This window comes from Anabas testudineus, chromosome 7 (genome assembly GCF_900324465.2).
Source record: "Anabas testudineus chromosome 7, fAnaTes1.2, whole genome shotgun sequence".
Lineage (NCBI taxonomy): Eukaryota > Metazoa > Chordata > Actinopteri > Anabantiformes > Anabantidae > Anabas > Anabas testudineus.
The window spans coordinates 24,220,212-24,243,079 of record NC_046616.1 but is presented as its reverse complement, the minus strand read 5'-3'; the positions used below and the strand labels follow the sequence as shown (position 1 = coordinate 24,243,079).

The following is a 22,868-nucleotide window of genomic DNA, read 5'->3' as shown; positions in this document are numbered from 1 at the left end:
CAGTGTAGTTTTTTGTTTTTGTTTTCTATTTGTTGTTGTTGGTCATTATAATCTAGCCTTCAGCTCCTGATGCAAGAGGTTCCTGGTTCTCAACCAACAAATAGTTCAGACCCAGTTGTTTGTCAACTAGTTCTTTGTCCGCTGAAATGTGAGGAGCAGGTTCCGGGAACTGGCTTGGTGAGAAAGGGGAGAAGGACGGACTGGGATTTGTGAACTGAGAACTCTTTTAAAAACATAGATTCTACAGCTGGATGTATAATATGAAGTCTGATGTGTTGTATTCAGTCCACTATGGCTGCTACTTTTTATTATTATGGCTTCAGATGAAGCTATTTTCTTTCTTTTCTTTATTATACAGTTATGGCATTTTTAAATGATTAAGCACATCATGCATCTGCTTTTGATGACAATGGGACCCCTCCTTGGGGAGGTATTCCTGACATGTCCCGTGGAAGATCCAAGGACACGTTGGAGGCACTGTGTCTTATGGCTGGCCTGGGAATGCCTCTGCGTGCCCCTGGGAAGAGCTGGAGGATGTGTCTGGGGAGATGGAAGTCTGGCCATCCCTGCTTAGACTACTGCCCCTGCGACCTGATCCCTGGATAAGCGGAAGACAATCAATGGATAGATCGCTTTCCTTTTGTCACCTTCTATTCTACCTATCAAAGTTCTTTCTTAACCATGTAAACATCACTTCTCCAGAGCGTAACATCACGTCACCTAACGATGGGTTGTAGGCTGCTGTCGAACAAGAACAGACTTTAAAGCTCAACCTTTAAGCCGACACAGAGGAGAAGTCTTTAAAGGGCTCAGACAAGCTAAAAATCTTGTTTTCCATGACTACTGGGCAATGTGATATTGGAATACTGGGTGATATTGCATGATGAAGGTCATACATTGTCAAAATGTTTAGAAGAATACACTGATCTTAAGCAGTCCTTCTCTAACCAATCACTGACAAGAAGAATCATTTCATTGGGGGTGGCTGTGGCTCAATAGGTAGAGCAGTTAACTGCCAATCACAGGATTGGTGGTTCGATTCCCGGCTGCCATGTCATATGCCACAGTGTCCTTGGGCAAGATACTGAACCCCTAGTTGACCCCGGTGAGTCAGGTCAGCTGCATAGCAGCTCTGCCATCGGTGTGTGAATGGGTGAATGAGATGCAACGTAAAGCGCTTTGAGTACCAGCTAGGTAGAAAAGCGCTATATAAGTGCAGACCATTTACCATTTGACGTCATCAGAAATCAACAATATTATGGAGCCTTGTGAAAGAATTAAAAAAACTCCCCAAGGGGATCAATAAAGTATGTCATCGTTTATTTTCATTAACTCAAACAGTGTCTGCAGTAATCACCTTTGTCCAGCAGGGGGAAGAGTAGTCACATTATCTGAGGACCTTCTTCCTTGATTCTACCACTGGGAAATTTAAGTTGTCTTACGACACACTGTCAATATTTCACCAGTTTGCTTTCAGACTAGGCTTTTTTTAAATGCTAGCGTCTGGAAATGCTTCACTAACCAGCTAATCTGATGAGCGATCACATGAGGCAAAATAAAACAATCGTCTCACCCTGGACAGTTCTTAGCTGTCTCTGCTACTCTTTACACCACCATGTTTGACCTTTTTGCCTTTATTGAGGTAATTAAATTAGCTAGATTTAAGGGGTGAATCAATAATGGATTTGCCACTAAATGCCTCCACAATCAGTCAAGTTACAGTTTACATGCATGTCTGTCCTGTATAAATCCAAGTGGAAGTTTCTACCAGGTCTAATGAAATTCCCTCCAGGTGTTTCAGAGACACAAATTATTGTCTCTCTTTTTGTGTCAGAGTTGAAGAAATGCTCTCAAGGTGTTCCTGTGATATCATGTTCACAAAAAAAGGAAGAGACAGACATGTCACAAAGATGCTGGTGAATATTGTCAGTGATTCAGGTGATGACTTCAGACTGTTATTTTGTGTTTAATGCACAGATACTGTCCCACGCTGTGATCATCTAAATCCACTAGAACGTGTAGGTAGTTTTAGCTTTATTCATGGTGGTGTATTTCTTAAGTCTAAGATCAATTAATCTATCGTTTTATGTAAATGATCATTTAATCCTTAACAAGAACAATGTGACATTATGAACTTCCAGGAAAGAATCATTTATGTAATATGGTCTGCATTTATAGAGCGCTATTCTACCTAACTGGCACTTAAAGCGCTTTTACACTGCCTCTCATTCACTCATACATTCACACAAGCACACACACAGTTCAGTATTCAATTCAATTCAATTTTATTTGTAGAGCGCTTTTTACAATTGACATTGTCACAAAGCAGCTTTACACAACCAAAGAACAGTACATGAACAGTGAATGTGTATGAATCATAATAATCAGATTGTCCCTGATGAGCAAGCCGAGGGCGACGGTGGCAAGGAAAAACTCCCTGAGAAGGCAACAGGAAGTATCTTGCCCAAGGACAGGAGGAGCCAGGAATCCAACCACTGATCCCACAGTTGGTAGACGATGTGCATATTAGGTGATTCATTTGCACATCATTTCAGCAATAAATAAAATATCTTCCCAGCTGGTTTGAATGTTTATCTCAGTGAATGAGTTTGCTTCTCTATTTTTGCCTCCTACTCTCTGACCTTAGCCTGTCCACAGGTCAAGATATTGTTTGGTGTTGATGTTGTAAATTACCTGCATGTATTCAAGGCAGGTTGTCCAGGTTTTAGAAAGTCACCACTGTGCAGATGGGAGGATGATTGTGTCCTTGTTGGATCAATGAAAAGACACGTGTACTTTCATGTTATCTTCAGGTTAATGTTATGTAAATGATCACTGTCAGTTTAGTGAGATCATTCATTTAAAACACGTCTGAACAAAGTTTAACCTAATGATCCCGTCGGACTGGTTAACTCCCTCAATGGCTGGTTGATAAAAGCAAGTTTCTCCCAAAATATTCAGTTTTTGCAATCACATATATAATTTGTGTTCTCTATTAATGTAATGACCGGATGTTTACAATTAACATTAATCACAAATCACAAATTCTTTGATATTTAACATATCAATAAAAAGTACACATGCAACAGATTTTTGCCCTACACCTTCCAGTTTTCTTATCTGCATAATAATTTATAGTTGGATTCAGGCACTCACCGCACTGGGTTAAGGGAAAGAAAAGATGATTGGCAGTCACATCACAAACAACTGTCTTTATTCAAATGTAAGTGTTGACTAATACAGTTGGTTGAGTTTGTCAGTCCTGCACATTATACACCCTGTATCCACCCCAACCATCTCTTAGGAACTCACTTTCCAAAATACATTACATCACAACATAATTAGTTTTGTAGCTTTAGAATGCAATATTCAGGAGACAGGGTTGGATAAAAATGACTGGTCTCTCGGTGTCCAGCTTCTCTTTCAGTTCTGTTTTTGGTCTCTGTCAATAGTGGACTTTCTCTGAAAACTAGCTTTTCCTCTGATTTCATTTAAGGGCGAAGAAGATCTGAATGGAAATCCATTCAAAAACACAGACACATTTTATGTTATAGCATAAATCAGACAAATGTATAACTATTGGACCCCCATGTATTTCAGTATCTTTATACCTCAGGACATGCAGCATGCAAACCTGTGCTGTTTTTAAACCAATGGAGACAGATTACATTAAAGTTGCCAAGAATACTTCCCACACACAAGCAGCGCATGCTGTGAACGTGTGCTCTGGGAGTGCATGAGCTGTGATTGGGAAAACAGCCAAAGCTATGTTTTAATATCATCCAGTAGATCTGGAATTCCTGGCCCCAGGCAGCTGCCGTGAACTCAGTCACCCCAGAGTGGCTGGGTGGCACCACAACCATGCTAAACAAACTCACACCCATACACTGATTCATACACAAACACATATTATACTGATGAGCCCCCTCCAAAGAATCATGATCACAGATGAAGCGAGTAATGTTGACAGCCTCGTAACACTGGTGTTAAGGTTAAGGTCTAGGATATAATACAAGAGTCGTCTGATCTCACAGTCAACATCTCCAATGTAGGTCTTCACATTTTTATTTATATTAAATTATATATTATATTATATATTATATTATATTATTATCATTTTGAATTGGACACCAGCAGCATGTTTCAAAAGATAGGATAAGTTAGGATAGGAGCGTTTCATTGGCTCTTTTTTGACATGGTGTATGAGGTTGGGAAGTGAGAAGGTCAACTGCTTTGGCACAATCAGGAAACATTCCCCTTTTTCAAATGTCAGCTGCTACATTTGTTTCCTTATGTGTCATATATTTCACTTCATAATGCATCAAATGTTGTCACTGGCTGACAGATGTGGACAGCAGGCTGGTCAGTTTAGCATTTTCTGCTCGTTTACTACTGAGTCATGTTGTTCTTTTACGTGTAGAATGTGGTTTGGCATTGTTTTGCTGAGCTAAGATAGACCTTATGTACAAAGCAGCTGCACAGCAACATTTGTTGTTCCAAAATACAGGAGCCTGCAGTGGCTGTCATAGTAAAACTCACAAGTCAGAAAAGTATTTCCAATTATGTTTTCTCACATAAAGGAAGTTTTTATTGGTTCTAAGTCCCTTGCATACAACAATTTCTCTGATTATTCATAATGTTTTAATGTTATTATGGGTTGTAGATGTTGACATTCCCAAATTGTTTTGGCATAAAGGAACATTGTTCTTGAGCTGGAAACAGTTTGTAAATCCAATGTTGTCACATAACTAATGTCATACTGTTGTAGATATAAATGTGCTTTCACTCTTGATATGGTTTCTTTTGTATATTTCAGTTTTACAGTGTTTTCATTTGGGAGGAAAATAAACAGCCTGAACTAGCAACTCTTGTCTCTTATTTTGTGAAGCTGTTGAACTATCTGCCAAACTGGAACTGTGACAAACTTGAGCTTAAATCAAACATTGCCAGTGAGCATGTGAACAGAGCATGCAACTAACTTGTTGCTCAGCCTGAATATAATATTCCAGTGCTTCATTACTTAGTTTAATCACAAAGTGCAGAGTGTAAGAAAAGAAAAAAGGGTGCTAAAGAAAATAGGTTGTGAAAAGCACAATAAAAGTTTTTACTGTGGCTTGTACAAAAATCTGAAGCTATAAATCAGTTTAAAGGCAGCTGGTAGTCACTGATTAGACAGAGTCAGTGCAAAAAAATTATAATATTATTGATGATTATAAGTTAAGACGCACAGTAGACCATCATTTGTAAACAGCATATTTCATCTTCCTCATATTAGAATCCTGACCTTACTCCCTCTTGAACAGTAGAGTAATCTCTTAAAGCAATACATTTCTGCTTAAGTGGACACATAGTCATGAAATCATGTGAGAGATTTTTGTCAAATGATTGTAATGAACGATGCCATGAGTAATGATTTAGTCCTGACAAGTTTATTTTGAAGTTTTATCTTTGCTCTTTGGCTTTTTGGCCATGGCTTCTATGAGAAACTCTTGACTTAAGACAGCTCTGCACTCAAACACTTTACAAGCACAACATCCACTGTGTTTTAATAAAATTTTATTTGTGTGGCGCCAAATCACAACAGAAGTCATCTCAAGGCACCTTATAGTGTAAGGTTTAAGACCTTACAGAGTATAATTGCATACAGAATTATATAATAAACCCAACAATCTCATTTGAGCAAGAATTAGGCAACTGTAGAAATGAACAGTGAAACCTCTAAAGGTTTCTTCCTCTAAAGAGAGTTTTTCCTCTCCACCGTTGCCTAATGCTTGCTCAAATGGGATTGCACCTTACCAGTGCTGTTTCTGTGCTATGATGTACTCTAAATCCTGACTGGAAATCTTCATACAAGTTATTCCTGTGCAGGTGGTCACATAATTGCTTTGAAACTACATTTTCAAGACTTTTAGAGATAAAGGACAGATTGGATGTTAGTCTATAAATTACTAAAATCCTTGAGTCCAGAGTAGGCTTTTTGAGTAGGGGTTTGACTACAGCAACCTTAAAAGCCTGTGGTACGTAACCTGTTAGTAAAGATGGGTTGATCTGATTTAATATGGACATGCTGATTAAAGGTAAGAGATAACCAGTCATAATATAACAGGCTAGTGGCTGAGGCGTGAAAGAGATACCAAGAGGTCTGGCATCGTCCTGCTATAATGGCTATAATGAGCCCATATGGCTGTATTCATCAAGGTGCCATGTAGTGCCACCTGAGAGCTTGAAGGTGACACACATTCAATAGTTTATTCTGCCTTTGGCCTTTACTCACTGAGAGTAATAGGTCCCTGATTTTCACAATATTAAGATGGTGAAAGGCCTACATTCTTTGCAGTCTTGCAATGAGAAATGTTCTTTTGGAACTGACTGACAATTCTCTTATGTCGATGGAAACCAAGTGGTGAACCATGACCTATTTTTTTCAGCAAAGAGCCTATTTCTAGATCCAGAAAATAGTTGTTAGTGTTTTTAGAGTGTTTCAGAAATCAAACTCTAAATTTCTTTATATTTAGAAAATGTTATAAAGTTGGTTGTTCAGTGAAAACAGGTTTCAAAAGTTCAAAAAGATCTGAACTTGGAAGCTAAAACACAGATTTTAAAACAAATTCAAAACTTTGAGAAGTACCAGCTGTCTGATATTTTATATATTTTAAGTATAAGTCTGGTCATATTCCGCACTTTTCTTCTGCTGGAGCTGATCATCAGCCAGCTGTTCTCATTTCTGTTGTCCACTTGACTTGATTTTGTAGCGCAGTGTTGTGCACCTTCTGGCAAAGAGCTGAACTAGAACATTCGAAAATTAATTTAAACGCTTGCACGACAGTATGTAGCATGTTTTGGTAAATTGCGCAAGCAACTAACTAAGCATGTGAATGGACAGAGGATAAGTGACACTACTCCATCACTATGACAAATCAAAATGAGCTGTGGCAAACCTCTCAGAGCTAAAGGTTGTTGAGACATTAATATGCTTAAATTCCAATAAAAATCCAATGAGGAGTTTACGTGTTAAATGTCCTGGGTGTGTTTTAGTGTTTTCTTTATTTTGCTGGATATACATGACACTAACCCTGGGTTATGAAAGTGTGCACCTTCCTAATGAGTCATCATCTGCTATTTGTTCCCTTCAGTGAGTTTCCACAGAAAAAGAGAACAAAGAGCAAATCTCATCAACATCATCAGACATTAAACTAAATACTGTGTGATTGCTGTAAAGTTAAGATAATGCTGAGGAGCAGTGAAGCTTCTGCTCACTCGTCCAACTGAGCAGTGATAGAAGTGGATTAGAGACTGATGCTGAGTTGCAGGCTAAGCAGAAGGCACCTTTTGTCCAACTTGGCTGAATTAGATTTTTTTTTGTTCGGTTGTTTGTTTTGTTCTTAACAATGAGCAAGTGTTACGGAGGCCCAATAGAAAAATGGCACATGTTCTGTTATGTCAGAGACAAGCACTGAACTAACTTGGCTGTTAGACTGAGTCAGTGCTGTGAACGTTAAGGAAAGTGAAAAGGTGGAAAAAAAACAAACAGAACGTGGGTGTCCGACTTTATGCCTCGTTAATAATATCACCAGTGGAAGGAAATCCTGCACTTACATCACTGTGACCTCCGAGCTGCATCTAGTCCAAATGTAGGTCACGGCAGATCTAAAATAAGTAGCTGCACCTCCTACACTGCAGCTGAAACACAAAACTGCAGCGTCATTACCAGCAAAGGGAACTTGCAGAAGTTCTGTTCATTTCCTGCATGTTTGGTTCAAATCTTCTGGATTAGGATCTAGAGCTCCAGCTAAGGCTTTAGGCTGCTTCACAGAACTGAGAGGAGCACATCCCAGGTGGGTCTTTATGATCAGGGAACCTTTCAGCGTGTACATGTTAACAGTACTTCGACAAATCATTCTTATTTCTTAGATTTCTGTCGTTCTTTTCTTTTTTCTGTTTCCTACCTTCTCACCCTTGTCTGTCTTTACTCTTTTTTCCTTTCTTACCACTTTCTTTCTTTCCTTTTCTTTTTGTTTTCACTTCAGTCCTCTATTCCGCTTTCTTCTTTCCTCCTTTTCCTTTCCTTTAAAGTAGGTCACAGATGCTCGTCTAGCCCTGCATGTGTGTGCAAATATGTGAGATGAATACATATGAAAGAAAGAGAGAGAGGGAAGAAAAGAAGGCGTCAACCGCTGGGGGATAAAACAACAGTGGGCGGCTACGACCTTTCCCTTAAATGCTGGGTTTAGGTTACCCTCATATAGCAACAGAAGAAGGCAAAGTTAGTTACACAAGAAATTCTTTTCACACTGTGCATGTATTCCAGTTCATTCTTATTTCTCCTTCTACCAGAAAATCTGTTATTTAACAGATGTTGATCACATAGCTTGTGGCCTACTGTACGTTTTAATAGTCAGGCTGAATTCGCTATCGCTGTTGTAAGACAGGTTAGACTGTACTGACAACATGAACATGCATTTGATGTAGACTAGCCATTCATTTTAATGTTGCTGGAGTTACTGAGTCAGCAACCTGTTGCATTACTGAGAGAGATCTGAGAGATCTTATTGTGTTCGCGGTACATTGAAGACATCTGGGCTTAAGATTAAAGGATGAATATGATGTGAAAGTTCACAATTTTAGTTTTTATTTGGTGACATTACATCTATATATGCAACATGGAGCATACCACCTTTTTTAATGAACCGGATGTGCCCTGTAAGGTTGATCACAGTCATTTTACAAACAGTAAATCCAATGTGGAATGTCCTGTAAAAGAAAGAAACCACTGGTGACAGAAGCAGTGTGACAGATGTGAGGTAGAAGATGCAAATTTAGTCTTAACGTTGTGTTAAGCACAGGTTTAGTTTATTCAGGGCAGTGTATTGTTTAACATTAAGTGTGTAATTAAAAACAAAATACAAAAAGAAACGAAGACTAAATCTGCACCTCATCATAGCGGCTAGGTTTATCAATGCGTTGGAGTTTTGGCTTCTGTAGCTATAACAAATGTATGCTTTGTGTGGGCTTTTAACTAACAATTCAATTTCTAAATATGCCCTCACAAATATAAAAAGCAAGAGTATCAGTTAAAATCACAAAACTTTGAGAAAGACAGCTGATAATCAATAAGAGGCCAGTGAAATGTGTTTGTTCCCAGGCAAACAGAGCCTGATTCTAGGACAACAAACTCTTGTTATCTATTAAAATAAATGACCTACTCCTTCCATGTAAACTGTCACCAGACAGTCTTGATTCCCACACAAAAACAAATATTTTGAAAGCTCCTGTTACCAGAAAAAGACATTTTATCAAAAGCTAACAGTGATACACTGATGACCCGTTTGATTTGACATGAAATGTAAATGAGTACGAGGACAAGCAGGACCTTGAACAAACAGTCCTTGGCTTGTTGACTTTGACATCTCATCCTAGTATACAGCCTAGTGGTAGATGTGTGACATTTAGAGTAGCAGCCATGTGTCAGAAATACCAAGCTGGCTTTTCTTTATAAATTCGACATGTTGTTTAAGTCCCAAAAGGTCATAATGTGGACACTTTAACCAAAGTGCTTTACTGAGCACAGATGGGTCTGTGTCGTGATAGTCGTGTGCGCTTCATGTCACATCCATCCATTTTCTTAACCACTTGTCCACTTAAGGGTTGCAGGAGTGATGGAGCCTATCCCAGCTGTCATTGGGCGAGAGGCAGGGAACACTCTGGACAGGTCGCCAGTCTCTCACAGCGCTGACACATTTAAACCTACGGGCATTTTAGAGTCACCAGGTCACCAGGTTTAAAAATGTTGTCTCAAAACTTAATCCGGCCGCTGAATGGTTATTCTAGTAAACATTTTTGTTGCTGTACTTGCAAATAGGAAAATAAACTTTGGGAGCAGTGGTTGATTGACAGCAGTGAATAACCCCTTAACCTAACTCTAATCCCTCCAACCCCTTACCTTGGCCTTCTCTCATTGGTGAGAAGAGTCTCTCTGCACTGCTGTTAAGATTCTCGTACACATACGTTTACAGCATGTTTCAGAAAAAACTGTGGCTTTAACCATCAAATCAAAACCACGGACATTCTGCTGAGGGTTGTAGGTTGTTCCGCACAACCTGTGTACCTGTGCAAAACCCAAAGCTTTTCCAACACAGAACAGCTTTTTCTATGCTGTAATGTTTCCTATGTTGACACAAAATACTAAAACGTATTTATACTCAAACACAATGAATAATGGCATCCTACATGCACAGTGCCTCGAAAAAGTATTCACGCCTCTTGGAAATGCAATTGTTGTCAGTTTACATATTCTCACAATTGTGTGAAAGGTGATTCTCCAAATCACTTTGAGTGTGTAAATCATTTTTTTTCCATGAGTATCCCACTAATAATTCTGCTTGTTATGGAAGTGTTAATATCAATTTTAGTCTTGGTTTTATCCCCTGTTTTGCCTTCCTGCTTGCTGCTTGCTGTAGTTGCAGTACATCAGGTGTTTTATACTTGTGGCTGGATTAGTGAATGGGTCTTCCAGGGTATTTTAGGGCCCCAAGGGGTGAATGGCTTCTGGTCCAGAGCCTCTGTGTGAAGTCATGTCAAGTTTTGTTTTAAAGTCAATAATATGACTTCAGAGAGACAGAACAAGAACAAAGAAAGTGAAAATAGATACTGTCTGCAAAAAGAGACATCAGGTGGGTGGGGGGGTTGTGGTTCAATTCCCGGTCTCTCCTGGCCACATGATAGTATGGAAAAAGGCTGCACCACAATTTCACAAGCAGACAAGGTGTAGCCGGCCTTTGGCCACAGTAACTCTCTGACTGCATTGTATGTTAGCACAAGTGGTCTGCCGGACACCTCGGTGATGCATGTATATTGACAGGTGTGGATGGTGATTCTCAAAACCAAACAGAAAAAGCATCAGAGAGTATCTTTCAGTTTGGCACCAGGGGCTCATTGGCTCATAATAAAGCTGAAACCTATAAATGTAGGTATGTGAAATCAGGCTGCTGATTCAACAGTGACACCCTGTTTTACATCCCTTGTTGCCCGGCTGCGCAGAGGGCAGGGGAGCGTGACATAACATGCACAAAAACTAAAGCGATGGTGTAAAACACACATACAAACACACACACACACACACACAAGTAGGATTTAATAATAGTATCAGTGTTCCAGGTGCATGTGCATTAACTGGAATCAATTATTTCCCCTGTTTGCTTTTCCGTCCGCTCGTCTTTCTTTCCACTGTGATAACAGTGACTCATGATAACATACGAGATATCCATTGGTTCATTTGTTCTGTCATGTTTTACTTAGAGGAATTGGCAAGTGGTTTAACAGGCCCTGTAAACTGGAGCTGAAACCATCACATCCACTTGATTTTCATTTAATAATATTTCTAAAAGTCAAACCATTATGTCATTTAATAGACTTCAGTTCAGTTTGCAGCTAGGTGAAATATCTTACAGCATAACATCATAACAGTGTGTTCATGTGATGACATTAAAACTGCAGTAAGTTGTCTATCTGATTCAACACAAAAACTCTTTCATGAGTCGTGACTCCCCTCTGTCTCTGTCTCTGACTCTTTAGGATGTTCATCCTGTAGGTCAGTAACGCCCTGCAGATCCAACACGCCATGACCAGCGTTAACTCTCCAGCCTGCCTGCTTGCCCGCAATCACTTCTACAAAAGTACAGTATAAGCATGCAAACACACACACACACACACACACACACACACACACACACAGAGAAAGGAAACATAACATATATATTTGTGAGGGCAAAGTTATGAGCAAACTCCATGAACACACATGATCTTGAGAAAAATGACCAGTGCAATCTGAACCTTTGACTTTTGACCCTGCTGGGTGAACTGTGCATTCCCTCAGAGGAAATAACATCCTGTCTGTCTTCATTCAGTTGGCACAACTCATACTTTAAATGTTTGTATCCTTCAAATTCTGCAACTGGGCATCTACTGTGTTTGATTTGGGTCAAAGTACTATATCAGTGTACCGGCTGTACAGAACAGACCAAAACAGACCAAACAGTCACATCAAGACAAGAAATAAGCAACAGTGTGATTTCATAGATACTACTGAGCTGGTTCTCATGGTCACATAAGAGAGAGTTCTAGAGCTGAACGTGAAGTCAGTCAATTTATTGATAGTGTTTTGTTTTTTGTGTATGTATGACAACAACATATGATGGCAATATTTCCAGTATACCATTAGTCACTGCAGTATTTAGAGTAAAGTATTTGCAACTATAACCAGCCAGACCTATGACCAGGGGATGTGCAAAGTTAAAAACACACTTTCTAAACCCAAGCATTGGTAAGAAGGACAGTAATTAGCATATTAAGCAGTGACTAATATAATATAGTTATACAGTATGTTGCAGTGTGCAGTGTTTTCCAGGGACAGCGTTAGAAAAGAGGTGAGGGAACACTCACAAACATCATGGCATGTCAGCGTGTGATGTTCAAAAGCTGTGAGCACCACAAAAAGAAATAAACAGCCTTCAGTGGATCCGAGCAGAGGCCTAAATCTTATAGATGTGGATAGAGACGAAAGGAAAATGTGTTTTTGTCAAGTGTGTAGAGTGATCCTTTAACACTTCTGCACTAAATACAGAATTTGAATGGAAAACAAAGTAAATGACTCAGTAACACATTCAAACACACAGGATTTATTACCAGCAAACACACTCACATGCACAATCAGTAGACACACACTACTGTACATGTAGAGTATACTGTTACTGTCTTCCACACTCTGAATCAGCACATCAGCAGAGCTGAGTCCTGACTATGACTGCTACAGAGAGATGTAAATGACCTCTTACAGGACTGTGTTAGCTACAATATGTTGACCTCAATTATGCCTGATCTTGTTCGTACTATGCAGCGACTGACACTTGAGTGCATGTTTATTTTCATGAAGTGGTATATCTGGTACTTATATGAGTTTTAAATACTACTGTGAAGTATTTCTCACTTCAGTTCAGTAGCACGGTTCATGCAGTGTAAATCTGTCTCTCTCCCCCAGGTTCCGGCACCAGTCAACAGTCTTTACCGGCTGTGTTCAGCTGTCAGACCGACTCAGTGAGGCTCAGACAGAAACAGGTCGCCCTTTGGCTCACTGTGGAAAGGCCTCCTGGTAAACTAGTTCACATACATTCCCGTTCACTACATACTGTGTAGTCCACTCTTCTGGGAGGGTTTTTCACCAGATGTTTACTCCCTTTCATTCACGAGAGCATTAGTGGAGCCCAGCACTGATGTCATGCAGTAAGGACTGGTCTAGTCAGTGCTTCTTTTCATCTGGGGGCTGAGGTCAGGGATCTAAGCAGGAAAGTGGTTCTTACTCACCAGGTGGTGGAGCAGTCACCTCCAAACCCTAGGGGGAGTGGTTCGATTCCTGGCTACCTGCTGAGGTAGAAGAAGACACTGAAACCCTGTAGTAGCGCTGACAAAAAGACTGTAGTCAGTCTGTGGCAGTAGCTCCATGTTACTATTGACCAGTAGATCTATAGTGTATTAACCTCGACAACTGAGCTCAGGCAGAGCTCATGCACATTGACAACCTCCTCTATTCACACCGCACAGGAGTCACAAAATAAAATGATCCTACAGCTTCATCTTGTGTTTCCAAATGATGCTGGACCAAATGAATCAAATAATAATAATAATAACAATAATAATAATAATAACAGGGCAAGTATGTCTGATTGTGGCACTCAGCTCCAGTAAGAACATAAGAGAGGCCACAGTTCATATTTTTTTTATAATCAGCTCCTAAAACAACTAAAGGACTGAAGTGGGGAAACGTTATAATTGATGAGGTATTTGGTCATATAAAGCTCGACAAGGCAGGTTAACTTACTATAAAATATGTGTTTGTTTGATGTTTAAAATGTGTTTTTTGATGCATCTCTGCTTCCTTTCTTGCCAGGACTAACAGGTGTGATTGGAACAAACGGATTACAGGTCAATATCGTCCTGGGCTTTTATTCTTCTCCTCCCTTCTCCTCCTCCAAACCAAGCAGCCCGACTCAGCAGGACATCAAATAGATGGAAACAAGCGCAGCTCGCTGGTGCACAGACTGAAAGGAAGAAATTACAGCTCACTTCTCAGGCCTCTGAGAGGATCTGACAGCCAGGTTGGACAAAGATGAAGCATTCTGAGTAAAAAGACTCTGAGACACCATGATCCAAACACTGTGGCACGAGAGCCTGATGACACTGAATATTAGAACTATGTTACAGGTTTCACACATTTTGATCTTGAAAGGCCTCAAGAGGAGCCAACAGCTGTGAGACACAGCTGTTGGCTGTGTTGACAGTACAATCAGAAAGTAGTATTTTCTGAGGAGGTCCATATAGAGAGAAATGTAACTGTAATGTTGAATCTGGACGCAACAATGATGCTGATTTCAGTAAAAGGAAATGCAGGAATGTGTCAATCAGTGGTTGATTGCAGAAAGTTATTTTACCACCACAGATATTAATAAAAGATGTCGTGATTCACTAACGTGAGTTTACAGGTATGTGCATTTAGTTTTTGACCAAACAAATCTATGTCCACAGCAGTTTGTTTCCTTCTCATCCTACAGCAGCCAGAGCACGTGTGTTTAGCAGGGCTGGGTGATAAATAAATTACAGGACAGAACCAGGAGGAAACGTGTACGCAGTGCACGTCACATGGACGAGAGGTGAATCCTATTTAAAAACCAACTGAGGTTTGTATTAACACCTAAGTCCTGTTGTCTAATACTATCTAATAGTATCTAATCATATCTATGGAAGGTGAGTAGTATGAATGTGTTTTTGCATGGTCACACTGTGGGGACCAACTTCAGGGTTAAATCGCTCCCTTCATTTCTTTGGGTGGCTCCTGTACACTGTATACAGAGGGTGGAACTGCAGCTCAGTACTCGGATGAGCAAACATAATTACTAGTCTTACTACTAGTCTACTGACTACTAGTCACCACAGAGCAGGTCCACTTTTTTGCTTAGGCTGAACTACACTGTCTGGATCTGCTGGCTTGATAATGATTAGATTACTGTACTGTTTGGCTTCCACTGTTCTTGTCAGTACTAGTTGACCCACCATCACACGGTGATGGAAGTGGACAATTTAAATGGTGGAGCCCTGCAACTCTGACATTTTAACATTTTGTTAGCTCATTAAGAACAAATGTGTAGAAACCGTATGACCCAGTCATGTAACCAGAGGTGAAAGCAGAAGAGATGTTAGAGAGAGCAGAGAAAATCCTCTTCTCTTCCACTTTTCAATGACCCTTTGTTGCACTAAGTGACCTGGAAAAACTGCAGCGTGGGAGGAACGCTCAGCTCTGCATGTGAGCCACAGAACAAATCCTCTTTTCAGCTCTGCAGAGGGGCCAGTTTGCAGCAATTTTTGCCCATTGTTTGTATTTCCTCTGTTTCACAGAGCCGGGCAGAGAGACCGACAGCGTGAATGGACGACAGAAGCGCTTACACAAACCTGCTGTGAAAATACTTGTGTCAGGATTTGTGCTGCTCTACAGTCAGCAGAGAGACTTTTCTCCAAGTCAGGACAACTACAGTGGCATGAGTCAATGGATAAATGGACGTAGTTGGGTTGGAGTTTTAGGGAATGCTTTCTGCATTGTCATCACTGGTGAAGGTGGGCAATGAAAAAAAGACTGGGAAGTATATATTTTATATATAATATTTTCCCAACTCACCCAAGAAGCTCAAACTGACACCAACAGATACACACACAGGTTAAAAACTACTGCTGGATTAAGTGATAAACACAATACCAAATACAAGTGAACCTAAAACAATGTCTTAAATATGCACAGGTAGTCTGGCTGCAGGCTGTAATATGAACTACAAAACCAAAGAGCACTGAAACTATTACCACTCCTCAAATACCAGTTAACAGCAAGATCTTTTTTTTCAATGCTCACTTTCTCCATTTAGAAAAAGTGCACCAGCCTGTTGTTATGTGAGAATTACTGCGAAAAGACAGATAAGAGATTGTGTGTATCTGGAACTATTCTGTTGTTTTAGTGAGTCAGCTCACGAGAGACATTTGTTCACGTCAATGCTACGTCACATGCTCAGCACAGGTGATTGTGGAGTGATGGTAACAAACCTTCCCCCAAAAAGTTAATTAGATTCCAGCTTAAGTTAAACTTCTAACACTTGTCAGTGTTTGGTTTTTTTGTTTTTTTTTGAGGGGGAAACAAAGCTGTGTGGGAAGTATGTTGTGTGTTACAGTGGCAGAATGGTGTATATGTACTACTATACTTACCATTGCAGCAGCAACGTATAGTGGGTATTAAGAAACTAAGGCAGCAGTTACACAGCTACTGTATCTTTGCCAGCAGCAGCAGAAAAGAGGACTTTGATTGTTTACTTTGTTCCTGGAATAGCCTTGGTCAAAAGCAGTCAACCACTGCCAAGCAAACACAGACACGGTCATCTCCAACTGCTATAGATACATCCATTGGTACAGGCATTAAAATACAATACATCACCTTCTGAAACCAGAGAAAGTTGTATATGCTATGTTTTAATTTAGTGAACTGAGTCAAACTCTTGTGTAGTGAAGAACAGGGAACGAAACAGAACATTAGGCTGCATGAGTCTACTTTATTGCATTTGCAATCACAGGGTGACAAAGTGAAAAAACAAAGGCATGTGGATGTGAATGAACCACATCATTACAAACACACAACAGTACAAATGTTAAAAAAGGAGTTTCTCAGTTGTATCGTTGACTTCTTGTTTTTTTTTTTTGTTTTTTTTCCAGTTTTTTTAGTTGTGAATAAAAAAAAGAAATGATAACAAGTAAGGCAGCCTATACTACAATGAATAATATAAAAACAAAAAGAAACTAATATGGTTGTAAACGGGACATGCTCCCGTCACCTAGCGTTGGTCGTTGGTGTCATTCCCCCCAGGTTCGGTGTGGATCAATGGGAGACGGCAACATCAGGAGGAGGTGGGGCTTCCTGCATCGCTGCTCTCACTCACCTGACGTTGCATCACCATCTCCCTGGCAACACAGGTGATTTGACCATTTGTCACCACACCTGGGACCCCCGCCCTAAGACAGACAAATACATATATATATATATATAATATATACTGAGAAAATGTATCACAGAACAGAAAGGACGTGTCTCTGGAGAAGATTATTTCACAGATTATTTTCACAGCAACAGGTCATAACTAAGCCACCAGACAAATAAATACATTTCATGTGTGTACACTGTCTGGAGGTACAACAGCCCAGATTTATTCAACAGCATGCACAAAATTAGCATTGATTTGAGAACAGAGAAGTTGAAAATGAAGCTCCAAATAGAACCAAGGCAGCAGCAACAATTAAAGACAGTAAGTGTAATAGGGGATGTGTCAGCAGTGTGTGTGTGTGTGTGTGTGTGTGTGTGTGTGTGTGTGTGTGTGTGTGTACACTTCTGCTTACTTCTGCTGTGCCTCCTCAGTCAGTGGGGTCATCCCTGGCTGCTTCCCAAAGAAGAAACTGGACCACCAATGGCCAGAGTCCTGCTTGGGGAGTCCTGTTGAAGGATGTAATTAAGGTATAAGGTTTATAGTTTATACAGAGAGCACCACACCCACCATCTATTTCACCTCCATTTCTATATGTGGAATTTGGAGTTGAGTAGTCCAGCACTTTTTTCTTAGTTCTAGTCTATACAGGTAACACCAAGCATGATTCTAATTTCCATTACTCCTTATCCACTTTATAGACAGCAGCTGCTGTCCTAAATGCTCTACTGTATGGGTGTGGCCAGATTCACCAGCCACAGCCTAAGGGAGATGTGACCTAGGTTTTCTATCAGGACTCAGCTGTGTGTTTGGACTGTGGTGTAAGACTGACATATGCAATAACACAATGAGTGTCCAAACAGCTGCATTTACATACATGCTTTTACAGTACTGCTGTGTGCCACAATTAGTTTGTAGGTCAACTTCATTTTCAAACTATTGCCAGCCTGTTATACATTTGTGAGGAGACACCACACTTACCCAGAACACTCACAGTAATCTACTTTGTGAAAAGTCCAAAAGTCAGCTATACATTATTTTTGTTATATTAGAAATAATTAAGTATATAACACCAAGTAGGCACTGCATACTTTCTGAATTAAAAAGAACCACAATTTAATCCTATATACAGTCTAATAGAGATGTAGTCAATTTGTCACATTTTTTCTTCTACTTCCATATACAGCACTGTGTATATATGTGGTTATGTGACAAATTTTAGCACCCTCACAGCACAAGCTGACTCAGTGGTTAAAACTAGCTTACCAACTGTCGAACCAGATGGTCAGCACATAAAGCTGCAATGACATGCTGATCTAAGGTTACTGGCTAAGGCTTTGTCATGTTCATACAGTTAGATACATTAGAGGTCTGAGTAAGAATTGCAGGGAAAAGTAAAAATATATATATATATATAAGTAAATATATATAATCCTGGCAGGAGCAGCAGCTTTGTTTTGGTTCACTTGGAACTGTTTAACCAATAATCACTCATGTCAATACTAATAAACCTGACAATAAAATATGATAAAAAGATGCTATTTTGGTCAGTTTATACACACTTTTTTCCTGAAAATATATGGAAAAATGGGGGTAATGGAGTGAGCTGATACTTTTTTCACATTCACAAACACATAATTCAACAGGAAAAACTAATCTGTATTTTCTTTTACACAGATAAAAATACACACCTGGATGGTGAGGGATGACCTCTCCGCTGTACTCTGAACTGCCGCATGAGCTGCTGCTGGACGTAGAGCCAATGCGCCCTGCGTGGAGGGAAAGTGAAACACCAATTATTCTCTACTTAGAGGAGGTACAGAAAATTAAAATCCATTATGTGCTTATATAACCAGAGCCTGAGGGACAAGTGTATTTGTAATGCACACATTGATTTGATTTACTGAGACAGGTCATGGGTCTGTTTGCTACTTTCGGGAACCTAGACAGAACACATAAATAATTTATACTCCACTACTTCATAAGCACAAAATATCTCAGTTGAAGTCTACCATGTATATAGGAACAAAAAAAGAAGACAAGAAGAGTGCCGTATCGAGAAACTGTCATTTCCCCTCACAGTCTGGTCTATCACTTCCAGCTACCACCAATGTGGATTTTACGATTTTCTATAATCTCAATCTAATCAAATTAGTCAGCCCAAGTGTCAATCATTTTAACTATGAGCATATCCCAACCCTCTGTTTATTTTGACTCAGCGGAACAAAAAGAAAATTCAGTTGATGTCACTCATTCCATCCACCCTGATGCTTTATCTAGTGGGGTGTACCACCCATCCAGTGGCAGAGCTTACCCAACAGGAGGAAGGCTTGGTGTGGTCCTGTGCACTAGTGTGATAAGGGACTAAAATAAGACAGCGAGAGACTTACTTCGATAGTAGTCAGTAGTTGCCACAAGAGAACCGCCTGCTGGAATAGCTGCCATTTTTCTTTAGTTGGTAGCGGTTCACAGTGCTTGATGGAAACCTGGAGAACAAATGCAGAGTAGAAGCATTACTACACAGGATTACATTACTAACAAATATTCATTTCCAAACACATTTCTATATATGAGTCCAAACCAAAAACCATGACTTCTGGGGATTAATTTCATTTAAACTCATACCATTATCTCTTATTATACACATTTCTCTACTGTACACATTCTACACTCATGTGTCACTAAAACTGAATTCCATAACATAACTAAACGGTAATAAAAGTGTGTGTGTGTACTGTATGGTCTACATACAGACACATCCATTTCTTCTGTTTTCATATTCTGCACAGTGACAATTTGATTTGTTTTATTATAGTTGTTCAGCTTGGCATCAGAGAAACATTTGTTTTACTACTTAAAAACAATTAACTGGTAAATAACTAGGACATTTGAAGATCACTTTGGACTTTGTAACAAAACATAGTTATTGGAAAAGATAAGCAAATTAATGCCAAGTTGAAGTCTTAATCTACACATTAATTTACAGTAAAACAAGGATTAGTTGTTGGATAAAAACCTGAAATTAAACATCTATGACTTAGTGCACTGCAGACAAAAACACAATCGAGGCTTCCAACCACAACTCAAACAATATTAATAACTAGCACGTAAATAGGTCACATCTCCAGCTACGTTTTATTTAGGAACAAATAACTGTAGACCAGCACGGCTACAGCTGGTATCCTATGACGTCAGCGTGTTGTGCAGTGTTAGTGTTTACATTAGACCATCACTGCACCTAACCGACATTTTGACGTTGTTCCTCTTACATGACTAACGGGAGACTAAAAACGGAATAAACAGAATACACAGAGTGCCTTCAAGCAGATAGGGTAAAAGCATCTTTGAGGTTGCTTTCTGTCTCCTGTGCAGCAGATATTTTGGCTCTAATAAAGACAAAAACATCATGGAATTGCCTTTTTTTTACAATAAACTCATGCCTTGCCGTTTATGCGTTGACACCACCGCTATTATGACTGTCGGTATTCTATGAATTAAAAACCTAACAGAGCTTGAAAACACGCCACACAAATCATTTATTATTAGGCATTTTTTAACAAAACAAAGACGGCCATACAGCTCTTCCACAGCTGCCATTATCGCAGGCTAGCCTGCTAGCACCGTTAGCTCGCCTCGTAAGCAGGAACCCACCGCTGAAAGCCCTCAGCAGCAGCAGCAGCAGTCCCTAACCTACCACCATTTTGTAACCCCACACCACACCGGGAGAGCCTCACCTTTTAGTGACTCAGACGTGCTTGGTGTTTAGTAGCACCCAATTCAACTCAGACGGCGAGGCTGGGGGAAGTAAACGCTAGGCGACGGGGCCCATTTGAAAATAAGTTTTGGGTAAATGTAACCCTCCAAGGTCCGAACGGATTTCGACGCTGCTTCTTTCTGACTCAGTGGCCAGCTGCTGCTTTTATAGACACGGCGATGACGTAGCCATCCCTCGGGGGCGGGGCCAAAACTAACAGTTCATGTGTGGGTTAATGTGCACAGCACGTTCTCACACTTTCTACAAAGATCTGCTCATATTTGTCAGATATTTAGCTTTACTGACGTAGATTCAGTTATCAAAATATCAGGGTACAAATGCATGCTTCATATATTTGTAAAAAAGCAGAGGTAGCAACAAATTCATCTTTATTTTTAAGACAGAGTCTTGATACGGAGCCTACAATATATAAGTTTGTTTTTATTTATTGTTTACCTTATGTATAATAAATGTCAATCTGGGTTGACTTCTGTTTTAATTGCCATATTTTCAGCAAACGTGAGACACTAACCCCTGAACACAAAGCCCCCTCTTGTGGTGTAACGTATGAACTGCAGCAGCGTTATCGGATTTATGTAAACATGCATTTGAATGAAATAGAGTAATTAGAGAATATTCATATGTACAAATGTTCTGAAGTTAAAAACTAATGTTAGTGATATGTTAATTTACCAGGGAGCAAATGATTTGATTTTGATTTAATGATTTTTCTTTTAACTGGAGCTAAGGTATAACAGAATGTTAACTCTAAATATTCAGTTGCCTGATTGAGTTCTGTGGTGTCAGACAGTGATCCAATCAAAGTTGATAACTCTGGGAGATTATTGATAAAGCTCTGTGTGGTAGTTGATGGAAGTGGGTCCTACTACACTGATTTACTCCTACAGAGTCCAGTAAGTACATAAATGCTTTTCTCAGAGGGTCAGAGGATCTGGATTCTCAAAGTGAATATTAAAATATTGAGCAATTAACGCTTTGTCTACAGAAACGACTAGGTTTGAGAGGAAATCTGCAAATTCACCAAGAAATTCAGAGTAGGGCCCTGGGGGTCTGTAAATGATAATTCTACCCAAGGCATGGATGTGTTGTTATTACAACACAAGAGTTGTGTTTATTTGCTTGTTTTTCCCCTTTTTTTGTTGAAAGGATGCAAACAACCAACACATGAAAACTATTTTAAAAATGGACTACATAGAGAGCTACACACACACCAAAAACTTAGGCAGTTAGGAAATGGTAAGCAGGATCCAGGAGGGGGATATCGATATGGTGGAGAGGGTGGGTAGGATCCAGATGGAGGGGTGGGCCATGACAAAGCAGGCCAATCGAGTATCAAGTGTTTATCATACTTCCCATTTGCCCTGTTTTAAGAAGGAAAGGTTACAGGGTGAACTAGATAAACTGACACATTTCAAGAAAAGTTGGGACCCTGGGTAAAATATAAACTGTACATTTTACATCAGCTGTAACTTTTCTGGAAATGAGGTTTAGGGACTTATGTTTTAACTGTTAATACTTTTTAGTTGTTCAGTACGTTTTCCATTAAATATCCTCAGCTTAAAGCCTCTTTAGGTAAAAATTAGGAAGTCACTGATAAGTACTTTTTACAAACTAGAGGTTGTGAATACTGGAGAATACTGGCACTATGCAAAAAGATGGAACTTGGACTGCTGAAAGGTGACTGATCTGCGGCCGCAGATTTTGGATGCAGGCGCTGCAGTTGCTACATGATGGGGACCGCCTGACTCTCAGCGGATCTAAGATCTGATTGGTTCAGGTGTTGAATCAACAACAGGATGTTCGATACAAACATTTCCTGTTTGATTTACTTTGAAATTATTTGAGTTAATTCGCTTTGAAGTTTTACAGAAAAAAATGTGCTTTATCAGAAAATGTGGTTTTAGTCTCAAACTAGACGATTAAGTGAGAGTTTTCTTTCAGATGACTAAAATCACATCTGCAAAGATGTTTCAGCCCTGACCCGACAGGTCCATGATCAAATGTATCTTGGGCTTCTATTGACTAATTCATGTTTT

At 39.7% G+C, this 22,868-nt stretch overlaps 1 protein-coding gene across 1 annotated transcript; it reads right to left on the bottom strand.

Moving 5' to 3' along the window:
- Positions 1-16,614: 16,614 nt before the first annotated feature.
- ppdpfb (pancreatic progenitor cell differentiation and proliferation factor b) lies at positions 16,615-20,972 on the bottom strand. The gene is made up of 5 exons (XM_026368819.1): positions 20,792-20,972; positions 19,448-19,543; positions 18,749-18,826; positions 17,473-17,566; positions 16,615-17,091 (listed from the first exon to the last, which is right to left on the bottom strand). Exons 2-5 carry the CDS (start codon positions 19,500-19,502, stop codon positions 16,977-16,979), a joined length of 342 nt encoding a protein of 113 aa, XP_026224604.1. The 5' UTR covers positions 19,503-19,543; positions 20,792-20,972; the 3' UTR covers positions 16,615-16,976.
- Between the last annotated feature and the right edge of the window lie 1,896 nt (positions 20,973-22,868).

Coding starts and splice junctions, on each gene's coding strand:
- ppdpfb (XM_026368819.1), bottom strand. CDS start 19,502: ATGGCAGCTATTCCAGCAGGCGGTTCTCTTGTGGCAACTACTGACTAC. Junction 18,827..19,447: donor AACTACTGACTACTATCGAA/GTAAGTCTCTCG, acceptor CCCTCCACGCAG/GGCGCATTGGCTCTACGTCC. Junction 17,567..18,748: donor GGTCATCCCTCACCATCCAG/GTGTGTATTTTT, acceptor ATCCTTCAACAG/GACTCCCCAAGCAGGACTCT.